Here is a 19,627-nt window from a genome sequence, read left to right on the forward strand (position 1 = left end):
ACCAAGCATTGATGGGGCTGACTTTCACACTGTAAAGGACTATTCCTTTTGATACCAGATGGCTTCTTCTTTCCTAAAAGCATCGACTGCCCCATGACGCCCTGTTTCACAGTTCCCAGAAGGCGTGTCTGCATACTCATGGTGTTGGGAGGTGGTGGTCCTCTGTGTGATCCAGCCCCAAGCTTCCTCCCTGCCCCGGCCCATGTGAACGAAGGTGAAGGGGAGAATCCGTGTAGAAAGAGGAGGCTGCATCACTCTCAACAGTTGAGTCCCATGGCCCCCACTGCAGGTGTATCAGTCAGGGTTCTCCAGAGAAACAGAACAGACAGGATGTGTGTATGACTGAAGGCTGTTTGCTGATACATCTCCCTGTTCACAAGTCAGACTTTTCCCCCTTAAGGCCTCCAGCTGATTGGATCAGGCCCACCCACCTTGTGAAGGATAATCTTCTTCACTCAGAGTACACCATTTGAATGTTAATCTCATCTATAAAAATATATATATACATTCATAGCAACAAACAGACTAGTATTGGACCACATATCTGGGTGCTATGGCCTAGCCAAGTTGATACATAAAATTAACCATCACAAGGTACCTTTTTTTTAAGCATTTACATGCCCAGAATGATGCTAAACACTGTCCTGAATACAAAATGCCTGTCAGACAATGGGATGGGTGCTTGGTTCCGAATGAACTCCCGGAGGCTGAAAGGTTCTGTTTCATAAGGTGGTTGGAAGACTATAGAATCCAGGTGGGAGGCGGAACCCACTTCCCATGATAAAGCTGAAATCAGGCGCTTGCTGTCCCCGCCTCCCTTGCAGCTTGGTGCGGGCTGTAAGCTAGGCTCAGCCAATCAGACCTAGTGTCCAACTTTAATCAGGAAGCCCAGGTACAAACAGGCTCCTTTTTCCATTCTGTTGTCTCCTAAGCCTCTAAGCCCCCTTGCAGCTCTCTCACTTCTGGCCTCACTCTCTCCCGCTTCAACATGATCATAGAATTCAGCTTCCCTGGTTTCTGGCTTGAGTCATACTATTCACTACAACGTCATTACTTAAAATGTGGCCCCTAGACTGGCAGCTTCATTGTTGCCTGGGAGCTTGTTAGAAATGCAGAATCTCAGGCCCCACCCCGGGCCCACTGAATCAGAATCTGCACTTTAGCGAGATCCCTTGGCGACTCATGTGCCCATCCATGTTCCCAAAGCACTGACCTAGAACACACCCCTTGGGTCCTCCGACTCCAAGCTGTCTGCAGGAACCACCCCCAGGGGCAACCTGACCACACTCTGTACTTCTAGAAGGGCTGTCACTATAGTAACCAGCATGGCCCCCTCTGACCTCTGCCATCTTCCTAGCTCTGGTGCCCACCAACACAATGAGATTACAGTGAGTATTGCTATAGGAACTAGCACTGGAGAGGGTCTCCTATCAATCTTGCTGCTTTCCCTTCACTCCCTGTATCTCTGGAATTATGAGCTTTCTAAACCACAGTAAACCATATAAATTCCTCTCCAGCGTCAGAAAGGCTCCACAAATAACAAAGATGAAAAGTCAGGCCCACGCAGTTTATAAAGTAAAGGCATAGCAACTGCAGAGGTTTGCTCTGATTGGAAAGGAGATGACGGGCGTGTCGCTCTGTGTGGCGGAGCCTTTCCTGCGTCCCGCAGAGACAAGGTTGGCTGATGCTGAAAACAACGCTGGTGACCGTGATGATAACAGCGACCGCTTACGGAGAGCTGTCTTGGTACCAGGCGCCAGGCTACGTATGTTATCCCATTCGACTCTTGCAGTAAATCTCTGTATTCGTTTCCTGCGGCTGCTGTAAAAAAATTCGCCACAAGCATGGAGGCTAAAACAACACATTTATTATCTTACAGTTCTGGGAGTCAGAAGTACAGAATCAGTCCCATGGGGCTACAGCCAGGTGTCGGAGGGGCAGGTTCCTCCCGGAGGCTGCAGGGGGACTCTGTTTCCTTGCTCCCGGAGGCCACCTGCTTTCCTTGGCTCAGGACCCCTTTCTTGCATTAGTTCAGTTTCTTTTTTAAAAAAAAATATGTTTGTATTGATGTCAGAGAGAGGAAGGGAGAGAGAGAGAGAAATATCCATGATGAGAGAGAACCATTGATTGGCTGCCTCTCACACACGCCCTACTGGGGACTGAGCCTGCAACCCGGGCATGTGCTCTGACCTGGAATCCAACCAGTGACCTCCTGGTTCATGGGTTGACACTCAACCACTGAATCACACCGGCTGGGCGCACTAGTTCAACTTCTTGCTTCTGTCTCACTTCTCTACTCCCTCCCTCCTTTGATCCTCTAGCCTCCCTCTTCCTAGGACCCTTGTGACTGCATTTAGGACCCACCTGAATAACTCAAAATAGCCCCTCTTTCCCCAAAATCTTAACTGTGTTACATGCGCAAAGTCCATTTTGCCAGGTAAGGTAACATGCATAGGTTCTAGGGATCATCACTCAGCCAACCAAAGCTTTTGAAGTGGGTATTGTTACCATCCCATTTCCCCAGGAGATAACTGAGGCTTGACGATTGAAATACCTTGTTCAAGGTCACACAGCTGGAAGGTGCAGCCGGAATCCCAATCTTGGTCAGTCTCTCTAAAGCCAGAGCTTCTAACCTCTGCACTGCAGGGCCCCCAGATGGCTTTGAATTCATCCACTGTTGCCACCAGGTTCAAGGAAGGGAACCAAAAACCATCAGCTCTCTAAAAACTTTGAGTTTCCAATGGAAGCTCCTCCATCACCACAGACTAAAACCTCAAGGACGAGGCAGGACTTAAGTCAAACCACAGGTGTGCTCATCTGCCAGGGCTCCCGTAACAAATCAACACAGACTAGGTGTCTCGAACAAAAGGTATTTCTCACGGTGCTGGAGGCTGGAAGTCCAAGTCCCAAGGGGTCAGCCAGTTTGGTTTTTTCTGAGGTCTCTCTCCTTGGCTTGCAGATGCCACCCTCTTGCCACCACTCTCATGTGGGTGCCCCTCTGTGCACACACCCCTGGTGTCTCTCTCTGTGTCCTAATCTCCTCTTCTTATAAGGCACCAGTCACACTGAATTCGGTCCCATCCTGATGGCCTCATTTGAATACAGTTACATCCTGAGGTACTGGATGTTAGGGCTTCTACACACAGATTTGGGGGAGGGCAGGTACAATGCAGCCCATATCAACAGGATTGTCTCTGACCTCAGGAACGAGGCAGTTTAGGTGTCTGAGATGAATCCCAGAGGCCTGTGGATGCCCTCGCTCCCAGCTTTCATACTTGGTCCATGATCTTTACCATCGTGTCTCCAGCCTCAACCACAATGAATGATCTTCCCATCACCCTGGCTTCATGATCCCATTAGTTCCTGATGGCGGCTGTGACACCTCACCACAGACTTGGTGGGTTAAAACAACACACATTTATTCTCATGGAGTCCTGGAGGTCAGTAGTCCAAATCCATTTCAGTGGCCCAAAATGAAGGTGTCAGCAGGGCTGTTTCCTTTCGGAGGCTCTGAGAAAAGAACCCACTTCCTTGCCCTTTCCAGCTTCTAGAGCTGCCTTCCTGGCATTCCTTGGCTTGTGGGCCCTTCCTTCATCTTCAAAGTCAGCAGCAGAGCATCGTGCTTCAGCGTTATCCATGTCCAATCACCCTCTGTCTCTCTCTTATAAGGACCCCGGTGGTAGCATTGAGGGTCTACCTGGATGCTCCAGGGTAACCTTCCCTTCTCATGATCCTTAACTGAATCACACCTGCAGAGTCTCTTTTGCCGTCAGCATCCACAGGTTCCGGGGAATAGGACCTGATGTCTTTGGGGGCCACTACTCAGCCTACCACAGTGATTCTTCCTCGCACGTATCCTGGAGTGACGAATAGGATATGCTGCATGTGAAAGTGCTTGGTAAGATGTGAAGGCCTTTTCTGCCTCAGGGCCTTTGCACAGTCTGTTACGGCTGCCTAGAATGTCCATCCTTCTGCCCACACATTTGCATATGGCAGATCCTTCGCATCTTAGAGGTTCGGTCACCTCCTCAGAGAGGCCTTCCCACTTCAACCCTGTTTATTGTCTATCCTAGCACCTCGGCACTGATCACGATTTATAATCACTTTGTTACTTGTAACTTTATGTGTTTCTTACCTGTCCCCTTGCAAGACTGCAAACTTTTTGTCCCCATCACTTGCACCTTCACATGCTTCTTCCCATCTTCCCTGTTCCATACACTAGACCAGCGGTCACCAACCGGTGGTCCGTGGAACACTGGTGGTCCGTGAGGTGAAAGGTTGGCGACCGCTGCACTAGACCCTTCCTAAGCCCCCAGGCAGCTGGCTATGACAATAGAATGAAAGAATTTTGAGTAGGAAGGAACCAAATATACCGAGGGTCAGCCCACTCTTACCCACCATCTGATCTTGTGCATAAAGTATTCCTGGAACACAGCCACGTTCACTCATGAATGTATTTTCTGTGGCTGCTTTCTCACTACAGTGGCAGTGTGGAGTCATTGCAACAGAGACAGAATGGCCCATAATCCCAACATATTTACTCTCTGGCCTTTTACAGAAAAGGTCTGCCAACCCCTGAAGCAGACCATCTGGCCCAAATCTACCCACTTGACAGATGAAGTCACTGAGAGACAGGCGTTTACAGACCAGAGCCAGAGTCCCACTGTGAGTCCAGATGCCAGGACTGGAATTCAGTTCTGCAGAGCCCCACACCTCGCTTCTCCCACAGATTATACCCTCCTCCTTAGCACCCAGCCCTCCCCAACCAGAGACGGTCACCCGCAGCGCCAGCTCTGTCCTCAGGCTTCAGAAAGGCCCCGCTGTGGATGCGCTCAATCTCCTACTTGCATCTGGGCCCAACGACCTTCCTGGGCTCACTTGTTCTCATGACCCTGCAAGAAGCCATCTAGGCTTCTCCTTCCCTCCGGAGCCTCTGGTCCCACCCCACAGGCCTTCTCTTCGAGCGCCATAGCATTGAATGTGTATCCCCCCTACTCACCCCAGGCCACCCGGTCACAGGGGGATGCTCCAGCCTGGCTTGCCCCAGAATTCCCAGAGGAGCTTGTATAGAATTCAGATGCCCGGGCCCCAAGATCTGTCGAACCAAAACTCTGGGGGGGTGAAAACAGGGCCTTGGAGGTTTTCACACACTCCCCCATGATCCTGATGTTAAAACAGCCTAAAGAGCCTCTTCATTAAGCCATGCTCTCTCTCCTCTAGGCTCTAGTCACTCCAGACAACTTCAGAGCCACGTCGGTAGCCGGTGGGACAATGTTCTCTTACAAAACCTATACGGAGAATGCAGTCTTTTTTCCCCTCGGCATTCTTTACCTGCTCAACTCAAGGCCCTGGAATTCTTTCCCATCTCCAGCGCCTCCCAAAGAAACATCACAAGCCCTCCTACTTCTCCCCCTCTGTGTAGACCAGATAAGAAGACTTTTAAATGAGTTGCTGGCAAAGACTTCAGGAGCTTCTAAGCTATTGAGGTCAGAGTGACGAAAAGAAGGCAATGTGGGAAGGCGAGAATAGGTACATAGAAAATTCCAGGAGGGGCTGGAATCCTCAGGATCCAGGGTACTTATCCTGGTGCTGGCCGGCCGTCTTGGTCAAGGCGTGGCTCTGCAGGCAGCACAGCCTTTTTCTCCTCTTGGGCACTCATCAGGAGTCGGCTGCCTGCCTGCTGCTCGGCATCTCACATGCAAGTCAGCAGCCAAGGGGAGTCTGTGATGGAGTCCCAGCCCCAGGGACTGGGAGTTGTGGGCTGCACTTCAGGGGCACCAAACAGAGGAAAGGCGGGGGTGGGGGGGAGGGGGGGCTTGCTGCCTCTGCAGAGCAGCCCAGGGGAGTTCTCTCTGAGCACTCGGGGCTGGTTTCAGCAGTGATGGAGACACAGTGCCAAAAATAAGTCCTGCTCACCTAGGACAGTAGACTCCAATTCAATTTTAATTCAGGGTGTGTTTATTGAGTGCCTGATTCGGTTTAGGTGATGGAGAGAATGAGAGGATGAGGGCGACAGCCTACGCCGCAGGCCAATCCAGGCAGAAATAACCTAGGAATCTGCCCCCACAGGTCCCTGGGCCCAGAAACTCAATTTTTTATCCACTTCACTCAGTAAAAAGTGGGTAAATCTTAGTCTGGTTCATGAACAAATATTGATGAAGTGCTTGTGGCCTGCCAGGCACTGTCCTGGGGCTGGGGCTGCACTGGTGAACTGAGCAGCCCCAGGTCCCTGCCACGTGGAGTCTACGTTCTAATGGGGCATCTGCAAAGCCATGGGGTCAGGCCTGTGCAGTGGAGTCTGCCCTGGGAGGGAGCCAGGTGCAGCGGAGTCGCCAGGAGAAACGGTGAGGGAGAGGTGGGATTTGAACTGTGTTTTGAAGGCTAAGTGGGGTGTACGTTCTGAAAGGGCTGGAGGCTTGTCAGACGGGGGTCTGAGCTGCATGGACAGGACAGCATGGCACAACATCAGGGAGGGGTCCATGGCCAGGTCAGCTCCCCCGGGGAACAGGTGGATGCTGGGTAACAGTGTGTGCTGGGAAGTTGGGCAAAAGAATGTCGCTACCACATGGGGTTATGGCACGTGGGCTATGCAGTCAAATGACGTGGGTCTGACTCCCAGCTCTCTCAGACTTGCTAGCCCTCTGATCCAGGGCATGCTACTTAACCTCAATAAACCCCATTCTCCTAATCTAGAAAATAGGCGAAATCATAACTAGCTCGTAGGCTGGTCCTAAGCATTTTAGATGAGATCACGAAAGATTTTTTTAAAAGGCTTAGCTGTTTATTATCATTGACATTGGATAATAGGTCTGGAATCCAGAAAAACTGGAACCCGCTGCCAAAAACTCGGTGGGAAGTTCACAACATCTGCATGCAGTGCGGGATCTGCTGCTTGTAAACCCTTCTGCTTACCACCCGCTCGCTCCCATGGCAACCATGATGGCCTGAGTGGTGGCACCAGGGCGAGGATGAGGCCAGAGAGGCACCTAGAACATATTTGCATGAATGATCTGGCTACCTTGAATTTTGCCCCATTTGCCTCACCCTAATCCCAGCCCTGCTGAGTGGTAAGATACCTTCTTGATCGACACAGTGTTTCTCAAAGTGTAGTCCTTGGTCTGCCTAAATCATATCACAGAGCCTGCTTATTAAAATTATATTCCTGGACCCTACGCAGCTAACATCTATGGAGATAGGGCTGGGAATGAGCATTTTAACACACACACACACACATACTCGCATACCAGGTGATTCCCAAGCCCTCTGGCGATCCTTCAGGGCAGAAGTTTCTCAGTGTGGCCCCCAGCCCAGTAGCATCAGCAGTATCCAGGGATTTGCTAGAAACACAAAGTTTTGGCCATCTCTCCTGACCTACTGAATCCAACACTCTAGGGGTGGGGCCCAGCAATCTGTATTTTAACAAACCATCCCGATAATTTGGATGCACATTCAGTTCACATGGGGGAGGTTTTAAAAACTGTCCATGAAATCAGAGCCCCGCGCTGGCTGGGTGTCTCAGTTGGTTGGAGTGTCCTCTGGTACACCCAAAGGTCGCAGGTTCGATTCTCGGTTGGGGCGCACTCCTGGGTTGTGGGTTCGATCCTCAGTCAAGGCACACTCCTAGGTTGTGGGTTCGATCCAAGGTCGGGGCACTACAGGAGGCAACTAATCCATATTTCTCACATCGATGTTTCTCTCTCCCTCTTTCTCTCTCTCCCACACTCTCTCTAAAATCAATAAGTACATATCCATAGGTGAGGATTTAAAAAAAAAAAATCAGAATCCCTCCCTGCGATAGAACTCAGGTATCATCATTTTTCAAAAGCCCTGCCACCCCTCCCCAGAAACCCTAATGTGAGGGCCGTTTCTGATAATCAGAGGAAGAAACAGGAAGGTGGCACAACTGTATTCCACTTAGGAAATTACAGTTGGGCCACAGGCATTGCCTCAGCTAATTCTTGCAATAAGTCGGACGCCCCGCTGTGATCCCATTAGCAGGTGAGGAGCCCGGAGCTGCTGGGGTGTGCGGCCAAGCCGCGCCCCTCCCCCCCCCCCCCCCCCCCCCCAGGCCCTCGCTTTGCTGGCTGTGGCTGGCGGCTGCCTGCTGACTTGGCTCTCTGCGCCTTTCCAAGGTGCTAAAGCCCGTTGGCAGCCTGGGGCTCGGGCAGAGCTGAGGCCTGGGAGGGCACCAGAGGGAAGACAGGGAGCCAGCTGGGGATGGGAAGGGAGAGCCAAAGGACGCCTTAACATTGGGGCCAGACAGGGAGCCCCAAGTACCAATAACCCCCCCGGCATGAGGGCGGGGGGAGGGGGGTTCTACTAAGCACCAGATCCTGCGCTTGGTGCGTTAAGTGAGTCATCTCCCTTAGGTTCACAGGATCTCCGAGGGAGATCACACTCACAGAATCGCCCCATCGCATCCTTTCGCGGTCACGTTAGCCTGGGTTTACAGATGAGGAAGCTGAGGCCCAGAGGCTCGGGAGAGCCAGCCCCGAAGTCCCCGGAGCGGTCGGGATGTCTCCAAAGGCTCTCCCACTTCTCGGGGATTCAGAGGCAGGGCCTCCGGGAAAGCGGGGTGGGGGGCAGGGGGTGGAGCTGAGCCCGCGCCCCCGCTAACTCCTCTCCTCGCCCCCCCCCCCCCCCCCCCCCGTCCTCCTGCAGGCCTTTCCTCGTGCTGCCGCCCCTGATGGAGTGGATCCGGGTGGCCGTGGCGCACGCCGGCCACCGGCGCAGCTTCTCCATGGACAGCGACGACGTCCGCCAAGCGGCCCGGCTGCTGCTGCCCGGCGTGGACTGCGAGCCGCGCCAGCTCAGGTAGGGCCGCCGGGCGGCCGCAGGGAGGGGGCGCCCTTCCCGGACCCCGCGTCCCCGCATCCCCGCATCCCCGCATCCCCGCATCCCGGGGCGGGGAGACCGCAGGCAGCGCGTGGGGCTCCGGGCTCACGGCATCCGCGCCTCCAATCCCAGTCCCGCCGGGCGCTCACTGGGCGAGCGGATTGTCGCGCTGAGATTGAAGCTCCGCGGGTGTGCGTGGCAGCCTGGGATGAACAAGAAGCGAGGTCCGGGGACGGAGGGGACTGGAGCAAGGCTTTGTGGGAACGCTCTGGCTCTGCAGTTACCAGATCCTGTGTGCCTGAATTGCACCTGTATTCTTCCTGCTCTCTCTCCCTCTCTCGCTGCCTCCCTCTCTGTCCCTCTCTCCACAAGAGGCAAACGATGCCCTTCCTGTAGTTTTCTAGCAAAAATCTTGCAGAGGGCAGTTCCTAGCTGGGTGAGGACACACCTCTGCTTCTTCCCGTGCACGGCAATTATTTATGGGGCCTCATTTTTTGTCCAAAGCAAAGGAAATAAAACAACAACTCGCTCAGCCCAGTCAAAATATGGTTCCAAATGCAAAAAGCACAGCAATTCAGAGGGGGGGGGGGGGGGCGTGCACTGCCCTTGTCACCATTTTCAAATCCCCACTGCCCCTCCCATGAGAGACTGTCCCTCCTCTGAAGTTCATCTAGCCCGTGGTGTGGCCAGGCAGTAGAGATTGCCACCCTTCCAGGATCTGGTTGGGGTCTGCAAGGAGATGGAGGGTGTGCAGCATAAAACACACAGCCCACCGAAGGCCCAGGGGTGCCCCTGAGCCCCCCAGAACATGCAGGGTGCTGATCCAAGTCATCATTGCTAGTGTTGATGGACTGTGAGCCATGTGCTTGGCACTGTTCTAAGTGCTTCGCACAGATTAATTAACACCCACTATTACCCAAACCCTGCAAGGTGGGTACCATTATGCCCACTTTACAGATAAAGAAACTCGGGCACAGGTACGTGAAGTAACATACCTAAGACCACAGGACTAGTAAGTAGTGGAGCCAGGATAGGAGTTCAGGCAGTCCAGACACCTGGGTTCCTATTTGTAACCACTGAGTTGTACTGTTCTCAGGTGTCTGTCTAGGCCAGCGGTTCTCAACCTGTGGGTCATGACCCCTTTGGGGGTCGAACAACCCTTTCACAGGGGTCGCCTAAGACCATCGGAGAACACATATATCATTACATATTGTTTTTGTGATTAATCGCTATGCTTGAATTATGATCGATTTGTAACAATGAAATTGGGGGTCACCGCCACATGAGGAACTGTACTAAAGGGTCGCGGCATTAGGAAGGTTGAGAGCCACTGGTCTAGGCAGTTCCTGGCTGTGCCACCATTCCTTACACCGTGTCACCTAAAGTCACAGCAGGTCTTGGGGAAAGACTGGGAAGCAGTCAGTTATTGAGCACCTACTGTGTGAAGTTACCCGTGGCAACAAGAGATTTGTATTCGTCACTTGTCTCCTTCAATCCCCAAAGCAGCCTCCTGAGGTGAGTGTGATAGCCCCATGTTACAGATCAGGGAGTGGAGGTGCCGGGGATGAGGTCCTGTGGCTCACGGAGACACCGTGGCTTAAAGGTTAGGAGCCTGGACTCCAGAGTCCCATTGCCTGGGTCCCGATCCCACCGCCATGGCTAATTAGCTGTGCAACCTTGGGCAAGCTAGTTAACCTCTCTGGACCTTAATTTCCCCCCCAATACATGGACGTAATAATAGCAGCTCCCCTTGGAGTCTGGTGCAAGCGTGAAGTGGGGTCATGAACATGAAGCACCTACAGGCAATGCCAGAAAGGGAGTAAGTACTCACGACCTGCGCTTCCTTGTTAGCTAGCCCTGCCCCAAGTCTGTGTCCCTGACATAGTCATGGAGGCTCATACATAGGCATTGCTTTATATTCTTAAAGGCTTTTTTAAAAATATATTTTTTTATTTTTTTTACAGAGAGGAAGAGAGGGAGGGAGAGGGAGAGAGAGTTAGAAACATCGATGAGAGAGAAACATCAATCAGCTGCCTCCTGCACACCTCCCACTGGGGATGTGCCCGAAACCAAGGTACATGCCCTTGACCAGAATCAAACCTGGGACCGTTCAGTCCACAGGCCAACGCTCTATCCACTGAGCCAAACCGGTTAGAGCTCTTAAAGGCTTTTAACCCTTCTCAGGTGAGCCTCCTAAACAACCAGTGTTGTCCAAAAAAAAAAATAGTGCTTCCATTTTACAGAAGAAGAAATCAAGGCCCAGCAAGATGAGGCAACTCTTTCGACATCACACAGATATTAAGTGGCAGAGTTTGGAGCCGTATTTCAAACCCAGACATCCAGAGATATCTGGTCCTCTTCTTGATCTAGACTCAGCCCTCTTAGAGGACACTAGTCATGCTCTTCCAGATGCTTCTAATCCTTATCATAATTCTTCACACTGCACAGGAGCTTCAAGGTTCATATCCATGTCCCTCCTCCCACGTGGAGCTTCTGCTGCATGTCTAGTGTTCAGGTGTGTGTCATTCTGACGGCCACACCAGGAGGTCGGTTTCAGCATTGTCCAGTTTGAGGCCTCAGCGCAGGGGTTCCGGGGACGGGGGTGATCTGGCAGGCCAGTGTGCGATCACTCGAAGCCGGGAGACAAAGAAGTCAGTCCCATGTGAGCCTCTAGGCTCTTTTTGGTCATTTATCTCTCAATTCTTGACTCATTTGTCTCCAGAAGGATCATTTGTGTGTAGAGAATATACTAATTGATTGCTCCAGCTCAGTTTTCAAGTTCAGAGATCATTTTCAAAGAGAAAACGAAAACATAGTATTTCATTAGCTTTCCTAAATAATAAGTGTAAACTTCCAAGTTCCATTTAACAGCACGTGAAAGGATGAATTCGGGTTTTCTTTTAAAGAGTACCTACTTTTTTAGTCTAGACAACATATAGATACATCTGTACCTATATTTCCCAGGCTCATCTAATGCGATGTGAAGTAGGAATTACTGTCTCCAGTTTGCAGGTAACAGGGTCAAAGAAGTCTTGTGCATTCATATTCCCTTCTTACTCTGAGCCTTGCACTAACTGTCTTCATGGTATTTCCCCATTTTACAGATAGGGAAGCTGAGGCTAATTAAGGTGGTGGAACTTGTCCAGGTCACACAGCTACTGTGAGGCAGATGAGGTCTAGAATGGAGGTCTTGGCGAATGGAGGTAAAAACACAGTCTCCTTGTCTCTGGATCCTCCCAGACATTCAACTTCCAAGTTGCCAGACTGGCTCCTAGTTCTGAGTCAGTCAGAGCTGAGCTCCTTTTTCTAAATAAACAGCCCTAGAAAAGTGGGGGTAGTTTGGCAGTCTAACAGGTGCAGGAACTTGGAACTTGGTGTTGGCCGGCCGGAGTGTCAGCGACAGTTAACACGTATCATTACCTGCCGGCTGTCGGAGGGACAGAGAGAGCAGAGTCAGGGATTCCCAGGTCTGACGCGAGTGCTGCCACTGATTTTCAGAGTGACCTTGGGCGAAGGCTGTGGGAATTCCGCTTTGGTCTTTATTCGGCTACAGGAAAGCCTCACCATGGTGACCAGGTTCATTCAAAAGGAATCCATTTGATGCGGCTGCAGTTTGTAAGGCGTAGCCCATTTACTCTTCCTTAAAGTATCAGATCATCTAAAGCTGGGAAATGCGGCCTTGTTTTCCCCTGTCTTTTGGGAGGTGGAGAAAAATAAGGGAAAGAACAAATAATACACTCTGGCAGGGTTTGCACTTTTTTCCCCATTAATTGGTTTTAAAACATTTTAGACATTTAAAGAGTAAATACTGTTGTTTTTCTCATATTTGTAAGAGGCAGTTTTTTTACTCCCAAATGAGGCTGTGTTCAAATAGCAGTAGTAAGGGGTATTCCCAGATCCTCTCTTGGCTGATAAATGGTACCTACCCACGGGATTTGGGGGTTGTTAGAGCCACCAGCTCCCTCCAGGAAATGGCTCATCTTTGTGCAGGTGTTTCTTAAATTCAAACCAGACTTTGAGCTGTCCCAGGTGGATACGTTTGGAGATGGTAAGGTACAAAGGGTGTTCGGATGGGACTCAGGAGACCTGGGTCATTGTGTCCATTCCCTCGCTCTTTCGTTATATGTACTGAGCACCTACTAAGGACCAAACCCCACACTGGAGGCTGTCACCTGGGTCTACTGCTTTCTGGAAGGTGACCTTGGGCAAGTCACTCCACCCACCTCACACCCTGTAAAGATGCAGGTGACAACTCCTTCATGGGATGAGGACCCTTGTGCAGAGGGCCGTGTGTGAATTTAATGAATTGCTTCACTGTTGGATCTGCTACTTTTAACCCTTCTCAGGTCACCTGGCCAGGGGTTCATGGAAGAGACTGGGGGTGGGAGACAGGTCTTAAGCCACATCCCTGCCAGCCGTTTCCCCAGGTCACGTCCACCTTGACCCCTGGGTTCAGACCTGGGGCCTCTGGCTCTCTCCCGCAGACGGCCACCTGCAGAGGCGGAGCACCGGGGCCTGGGCCTGGCTCCGTGGGGCCCTGGAAGGCTCCCAGGCTCTCCAGTCGGAGCCACTGTCTCCTCTCCCCTTGAGTGCCCTTGTCCTTGGCTGGCCCTGGACAAGTCCCGCAGCTCCCCACGCTGCTCCGGCTGGGCTGCCGCACACGTGCACGCGGACACCAGCCCATCTTCACCTCCACAGACGTGCAGGCCACACTGCAGGTCCCTGGTGACCCCACTGGGACGGCCGCCTGCCTCCCTGCCCTATGTCAGTGCATTAGCGCCTCCTGGAAGACAGGAAAAGGCCCTCTCCCTGATCCCAGGAGAGCCACTTTGGGGCTCAGCCATCCTCCCCTAGCAGTGCCAGGGCCAGGCCAGGGAGCCTGTGCCAGGAGCCGAGCTGGCAAGGAGCCCTGCACTCCTCGGGCTCCTACCCAGCACCTGCTGTGTGGCTGACCAGCTACGAGTTAGCCTGGGGGGAGGGAGGGGGCAGGCAGAGGGGTTGCAGTAATTACAGGAAAAGTCTGGTAAATGTTCTACTATAAATGCAGTCAACATCTAGGTCTGGGAGAGCTAGAAATGCAAGGGGTACCGTTGGATCTGAATCCTGCAGAATAAACAGATTCAGCAGATAGAGAAGGTAAAGAGAGGAGGGGAAGAGGGAGGGCCTTAGAAAAAGAAGTCTGCACAGAGGGAACCGCCTATGCAAAGACCTCAAGGTGGGGATGTGTGTTGAAAGAAACATAAGGATTTCAAACCCAGAGCATGGAGTTCAACCAACATGGCTCTGAGTGTGTGACCAGGCCCTGGCCTAAATTCATCTGGGAGGGTCTTTCCTGCCACACCCAGGAATTCTGCCTGGTCCTGTGGGAGGTGGGAGCATCTCAGATTACTAAGCAGAGAATTGACGTGAGATTTGTATTTTAGAAAGAGGTTCTAGGAGTGGCATGGAAAGTGGGCAGGGACGGGGCCTGGAGTCCAGAAGCTGTGGCAGGAATCCGGGAGAGAGCTGAGTGCCTGGGTGTTTTTCAGCATCGAGAAGGGTTCAGGAATCTGGAGAAGGGGCTGTGAGTAAATTAATAAAGAAACTAGACATGAAATATAAATCTGGAAGGCATTTTGGGGAGCCAGAGGAGACCTAGCTTCAGTAACGAAGTTCTCTGAATCTCTGGACCCCTCGCTTTTTATTAACACAAATTGCCCTAAAGCAAAGCAGCTATACATATCAAAGGTAAGGTTTGGTATACAGTAGGCATTGTCAGGTTGGGGGAACTGCCTTTGGCTGTCAGGCAGCAGCCAATAATATATGCAAATCTTTAGGTTTGGGGAAATGCTTTCAGCTATTGCAGCAGGCAATATGTATCTTCAGCCCTGCTAAAGCCTCAAGGTCCACCAGCCTTTTGATGAACTTCTTGCATTTATGACCTGCTGTAATTAGCCCCCAGCAGCTGAGGACAGCTGACTAAGGCAGAAGCAGTGGGGACAGGGATGGGGAGGATGCTAGAGAAACAGAGGAGGTGGAAGCAGCGGGACTTGGTGGTGGATGGGGGGGGGGGGGGGGGAGGCAGGGCAGGGAAGAGAGGATATGGGGAGTCAGTGTTTTATGGGTACATATAATTGTGTTACAGATGAATGTTTAGATTGGGGGGCACTGAATATATTTTACCACACTATTTTTTAATTGAATTTATTAGGGGAAATTTTTTTAAATGGCCCTGGTGTGTTATCAAGTGAAAAAAAGATTACACAGAATAGTATATAAGCTGTCACTCTTGTGTGAAATAGACGCGTGTTCATTTGCTGTCCATACTTACACTGTCTTCAGGAGTGGAACTGTGAAATATAACCAGGGTGAACCTGAGAAGGGGAATTGGAAAACTGGGTGTATTGGTCTCCTAGGGCTGCTCTAACAACGTACCACAGACCGGATGGCTGGAAACAACAGACATTTGTTGTCTTACGGTTCAGGAGGCTAGAAGTTCAAAATCAAGGTGTCAGCAGGGCCACACTCCCTTGAAAGCCTCTCAGAAAGGATCCTTCCTTGACTCTTCCTGCTTCTGGTAGCCTCAGACATTCCTTAGCTTGTGGTCGCATCACTCCAGGCTCTGCCTCCTTCTTCACATGGCCTTCATCTCTCTGTGTCTCAATCCAAATTTCCATTTCTTATAAAAACACCAGTCATATTGGATTAAAGACCCACCCTAATGACCTCCTCTTAATTTGGTTATATCTACAAAGACTCCATTTCAAAATGAAGTACATTTACAGGTATGGTGGAGAAGGGATGGGCTAGGATCTCAACATATCTTTCTATGGGACATCATTCAACCCATCACACTAGGGACAGAGATGGGAGGGGACCTTACTTGACCTTTGGATGTTGTAGCATGTACATGAGCTACCTATTTCCCTTACCAAGTTTTTGTGTTAAAAAGTGACTCTGAGGTTTCTATCTTGGGAGAATGTATAACTAGGGATGCTTTTAACAAGTACAGGACAAGGACAATGCGGGAGAAGTAATCATGGGTTCAGTTTTGAAAGTGCTGAGTGCAAGATGCTGTCCCAGTTGGTTGCCCATGGAATTGAGAGAGTCCTTGTCTGCTTCTCCATCCTGAGAGTTGCCAGGGAATTAAGTGCTCGCCATACCATCTAATGAGAGAGGAAGCAGAGCACAGTGGTGAGGAGTGCAGGCCTTACGGCCCACCTGCCTGGGTTCAAATCCTTGTGTGACCTTAGGCAAGTCAGTCACCTCTCCAGGCCTCAGTTTCTGTATCTGTAAAATGGGGACAATAATATGCCTGCCTCATATGGTTGTGGGAAGAATTAAGTACAGTAGTGTCTGTAAACCGTCTAGCACCATGTAGTATGTAAACCAGGTAGCATGCTGTCTCTACTACTCTGACACACTATTGTCTCATAGTAAATGCACATTATATATTAGTGATTATTCCTATTCCCCGCCTCTCTGCCCCACCCACCAAGAGCTCAGAGCCTCCTGGTTGTCAAAAATAATGGGCTCAACTTCCTGTGAGAGAGGGGAAAGCACTGTCTTGCCGAGGTAAGGTGTCCAGCCTCGGGGATACGCTCTGTAGCCCGGCCGAGGACAGGCATGTTTTGCCTCTTCTTCCACTGCCATGAGTCGGTCTCAGGGATGCAGGGAGACTCAACCAGCGCGGACTGGCTGGGGGCCACTGACCCCACACCAGTGACTCAGAGTTCTTCTGGATGACTCCAGTTTTCTGTTTTCTCTGAAGTAGACGCAAATATGGCCCCTGATTAGGTCAAGTGAGCAGAGGTTAGGGGGCATAGAATATTCCAGAAGAAACTGTCACAGCTTGGACTTAATCTCAGACAGTTGGCCTCCTTCTCTCTTTAGGGCTGGCACAGAAATAAGTTTCCTTGGCCACGGGGCCTACTACAGAGCCTGGCGCATAGTTGGGCCCAATAAATATTTGTTGAATGAATGATGCAAAGGCTTATTACTAAGTGTGTTGGTGATCGTGTAAGTGAACAGAGTAAGACTTTTCCTGGACTAATTCAGATGTAAAAAGGCTTCCACATGGAGACAGGCAGGTAAGATTCAGGCATGGGACTCGGAAGAAAGGTCTTCACTGAAGAGGCCTTTGGGGGAAATGCTGGTAAACAGGTGGTCTTTGAAATCATGCGTGTGGGTGAGATTGCCTGGGGGAGGGACTGGTGAAGAGGTCATCATGAGGCTAAGGAAGAGGGGCCCAGGTCAGAGAAAAGCCCGAGGAAAGTGAGGTAGCAGAGAGCTGGAGGGATCACAGAATCCCAGACTGCCCCGCCAACGGAAGAGATGCCAACAGAAAGGAGGCCCTGGACTTGGCAGTGAGGGAGCCGTCAGTGCCCTTCACAGCAGCAGTTCCCACAGCTTGCTGTGGGTGGGAACCAGATTGCAGGCGGCAGACAGTTTGCCAACACTTGGAATTTGTTCTGAGCTTCCGAAGTGTTAAAAGCAAAACAGAAACACATTGGATGCTTACAGCAACATAGAGAACTACATCTTAAATGGCATTCGGGGCTCAGTTCCAAATCAGGGCTTCCCATTCAGGCTGGCAGGTTGTGTATGTCGTTTGCCATATGGGATTTGCTTCCAGAGGAGTGGGGATTGGAGGGGAGGGGGAGAGGCACTCTTGAATCTGTTAAATTTCTGCCCAGGGTGTTTATTTACTCATCTGCCAGCAAACCTCCTAAACTCTAATTAAAAATATTACTTATGCCCGGCTGATGTGGCTCAGTGGTTGAGCATCGACCTATAAACCAGGAGGTCACAATTCGGTTCCCAATTGGTGCACATGCCCAGGTTGTGGGCTCGATCCCCAGCAGAGGGCATGCAGGGGGCAGCCAATCAATGATTCTCTCATCATTGATTTTTCTATCTCTCCCTATCTCTCCCTCCTTCCTCTCTGAAATCAATAAAATTATCTTCCCTTAGCAATTAGCAAGCAACCAGTACTTAGTACAAAGCCATGTGCTCAGTATAAAGCACTCGGTTCAAGCCCTGACAAAGGGCGTAGGTAGTGGCTCTCAACCTTCCTAATGCCACGACCCTTTAATACAGTTCCTCATGTTGTGGTGACCCCCAATTTCATTGTTACAAATTGAACATAATTAAAGCATAGTGATTAATCACAAAAATAATATGTAATTATATATGTGTTTTCTGATGGTCTTAGGCGACCCCTGTGAAAGGGTCGTTCGACCCCCAAAGGGTCGCTACCCACAGGTTGAGAACCGCTGGCTTAGGGTAACAGGGAAGGCATGAGTCCCATCTTTCAAAAAGTTTTTGTCATAACAAGTGAACTTACCCTCCATCGGGTCATTAAACCGCCCTAGGAAAGGTTAAGGACCGTCAGCCTGGGTGATCTCCAAAGTCCTTCCTAGCTCTGAAGATTATTCCATTGTGTGACCTGATGTCGGATATGCAAATACAATGCCACTTTTACCTGTGGGGGAAACTGAGGCATGTAGACAGCAAAGGAAATAAGTGGAGCTTTGGTCCATGCCTTCTCCTGTATCTTTTTTTTTTTTAAATATATTTTATTGATTTTTTTTACAGAGAGGAAGGGAGAGAGATAGAGAGCTAGAAACATCGATGAGAGAGAAACATCGACCAGCTGCCTCCTGCACACCTCCCACTGGGGATGTGCCCGCAATCAAGACACATGCCCCTGGCCGGAATCGAACCTGGGACCCCTCAGTCCGCAGGCCGATGCTCTATCCACTGAGCCAAACCGGCCAGGGCATTCTCCTGTATCTTACAAGATGATACCGGGAACGAATAGTTGAGAGAATGCGTGGGCCAGAACTGTCCTGGGTGCGTCTCACACCCGGTTCCATTCAGTTGTCCTCCAACCATATGAGGAGCTTTATTTTCCGTTTCCTGGGGCTCCAGGAGGTTAGGGGGCCTGCACGTGGGTCACATGGAGAATGTGCCCCGTCTTGGACTTGAACCCAGTCTGTCTGACTCAATGGCCCAAGTTCTCTCTATTGAAACAGTAGCTCCAATCAAAGAATCAGCATTGGAAATGTGATGGTCACTTCTGAACAAGGTCCACAGGCTCATCTTGAAAGACTCAGCCCACAGCCTGAGGTGGTCTGAGGAAGTCAGATCATGGCAGCCCTTGTGTCAGCCTAGCATTCTCACCATTGTCCAGTGGCCAAGATCCCTGCAAAGACTTAACATAGAAGTATTCTGAGAAATATGTGAAAAGGGCTCAAGCTCCCTAGTAATCCTGGAAATGCTATCAGAACCACACCCAGCATGCATTTCAAACCCATTAGATTGAAGTCTGACATCGGAGTTGAGCAAAGATAGAGAATAGTGGGGACTCTCCAACATCACTGGAGGGGATTCCGAATCCTCTTCCAAGTAAACTTGAAAACACCCAATTGTATTCGCAGGCCTATGCCCTGGAAAAACTCTTCCATATGGAAATAAAGAGACACGTCCAAAGATGGTCATAGATGCAGTATTTGTAATAGCAAACCAAATAAAAAGAAAAAGGAGAGAAGCTGTCTGTATACGGGAGAATAGATAAATTATGGTATGTTCATACTTGGAATACCACATAACAATGAAAATAATTGAACTACATCTACATGCCATTACACAGCTAAATCCCAGAAACATAATATTGTGCAGGAAAAAAAGCAGGTTGAGGCAGGATTTGTGTAATATGCCAACATTTACATGCAAGACAGTCTATGAATTATTAGGAATCCATAAAAGTAGTAAAAAGTGTAAAGCATGCCCAGGGACGATAAAGGTCAAG

At 50.5% G+C, this 19,627-nt stretch overlaps 1 protein-coding gene across 3 annotated transcripts in view; it reads left to right on the plus strand.

Moving 5' to 3' along the window:
• The window catches only part of ABTB3 (ankyrin repeat and BTB domain containing 3), a gene marked incomplete at its 5' end in the record, with an annotated part of 257,601 nt that overhangs the window by 180,374 nt on the left and 57,600 nt on the right, over window positions 1-19,627 (plus strand). For 2 of the 3 annotated variants that reach the window (XM_081085183.1, XM_081085184.1), the window contains one exon: window positions 8,662-8,814. In XM_081085183.1, the coding sequence (XP_080941309.1) occupies window positions 8,662-8,814 (153 nt within the window). Of the gene's footprint in view, window positions 1-8,452; window positions 8,554-8,661; window positions 8,815-19,627 lie in introns of those variants that run through there. The other variant, XM_081085185.1, reaches the window with a different exon arrangement.

This window comes from Myotis nattereri (assembly GCF_964212035.1).
Source record: "Myotis nattereri genome assembly, chromosome: 2".
NCBI classification, from domain to species: domain Eukaryota; kingdom Metazoa; phylum Chordata; class Mammalia; order Chiroptera; family Vespertilionidae; genus Myotis; species Myotis nattereri.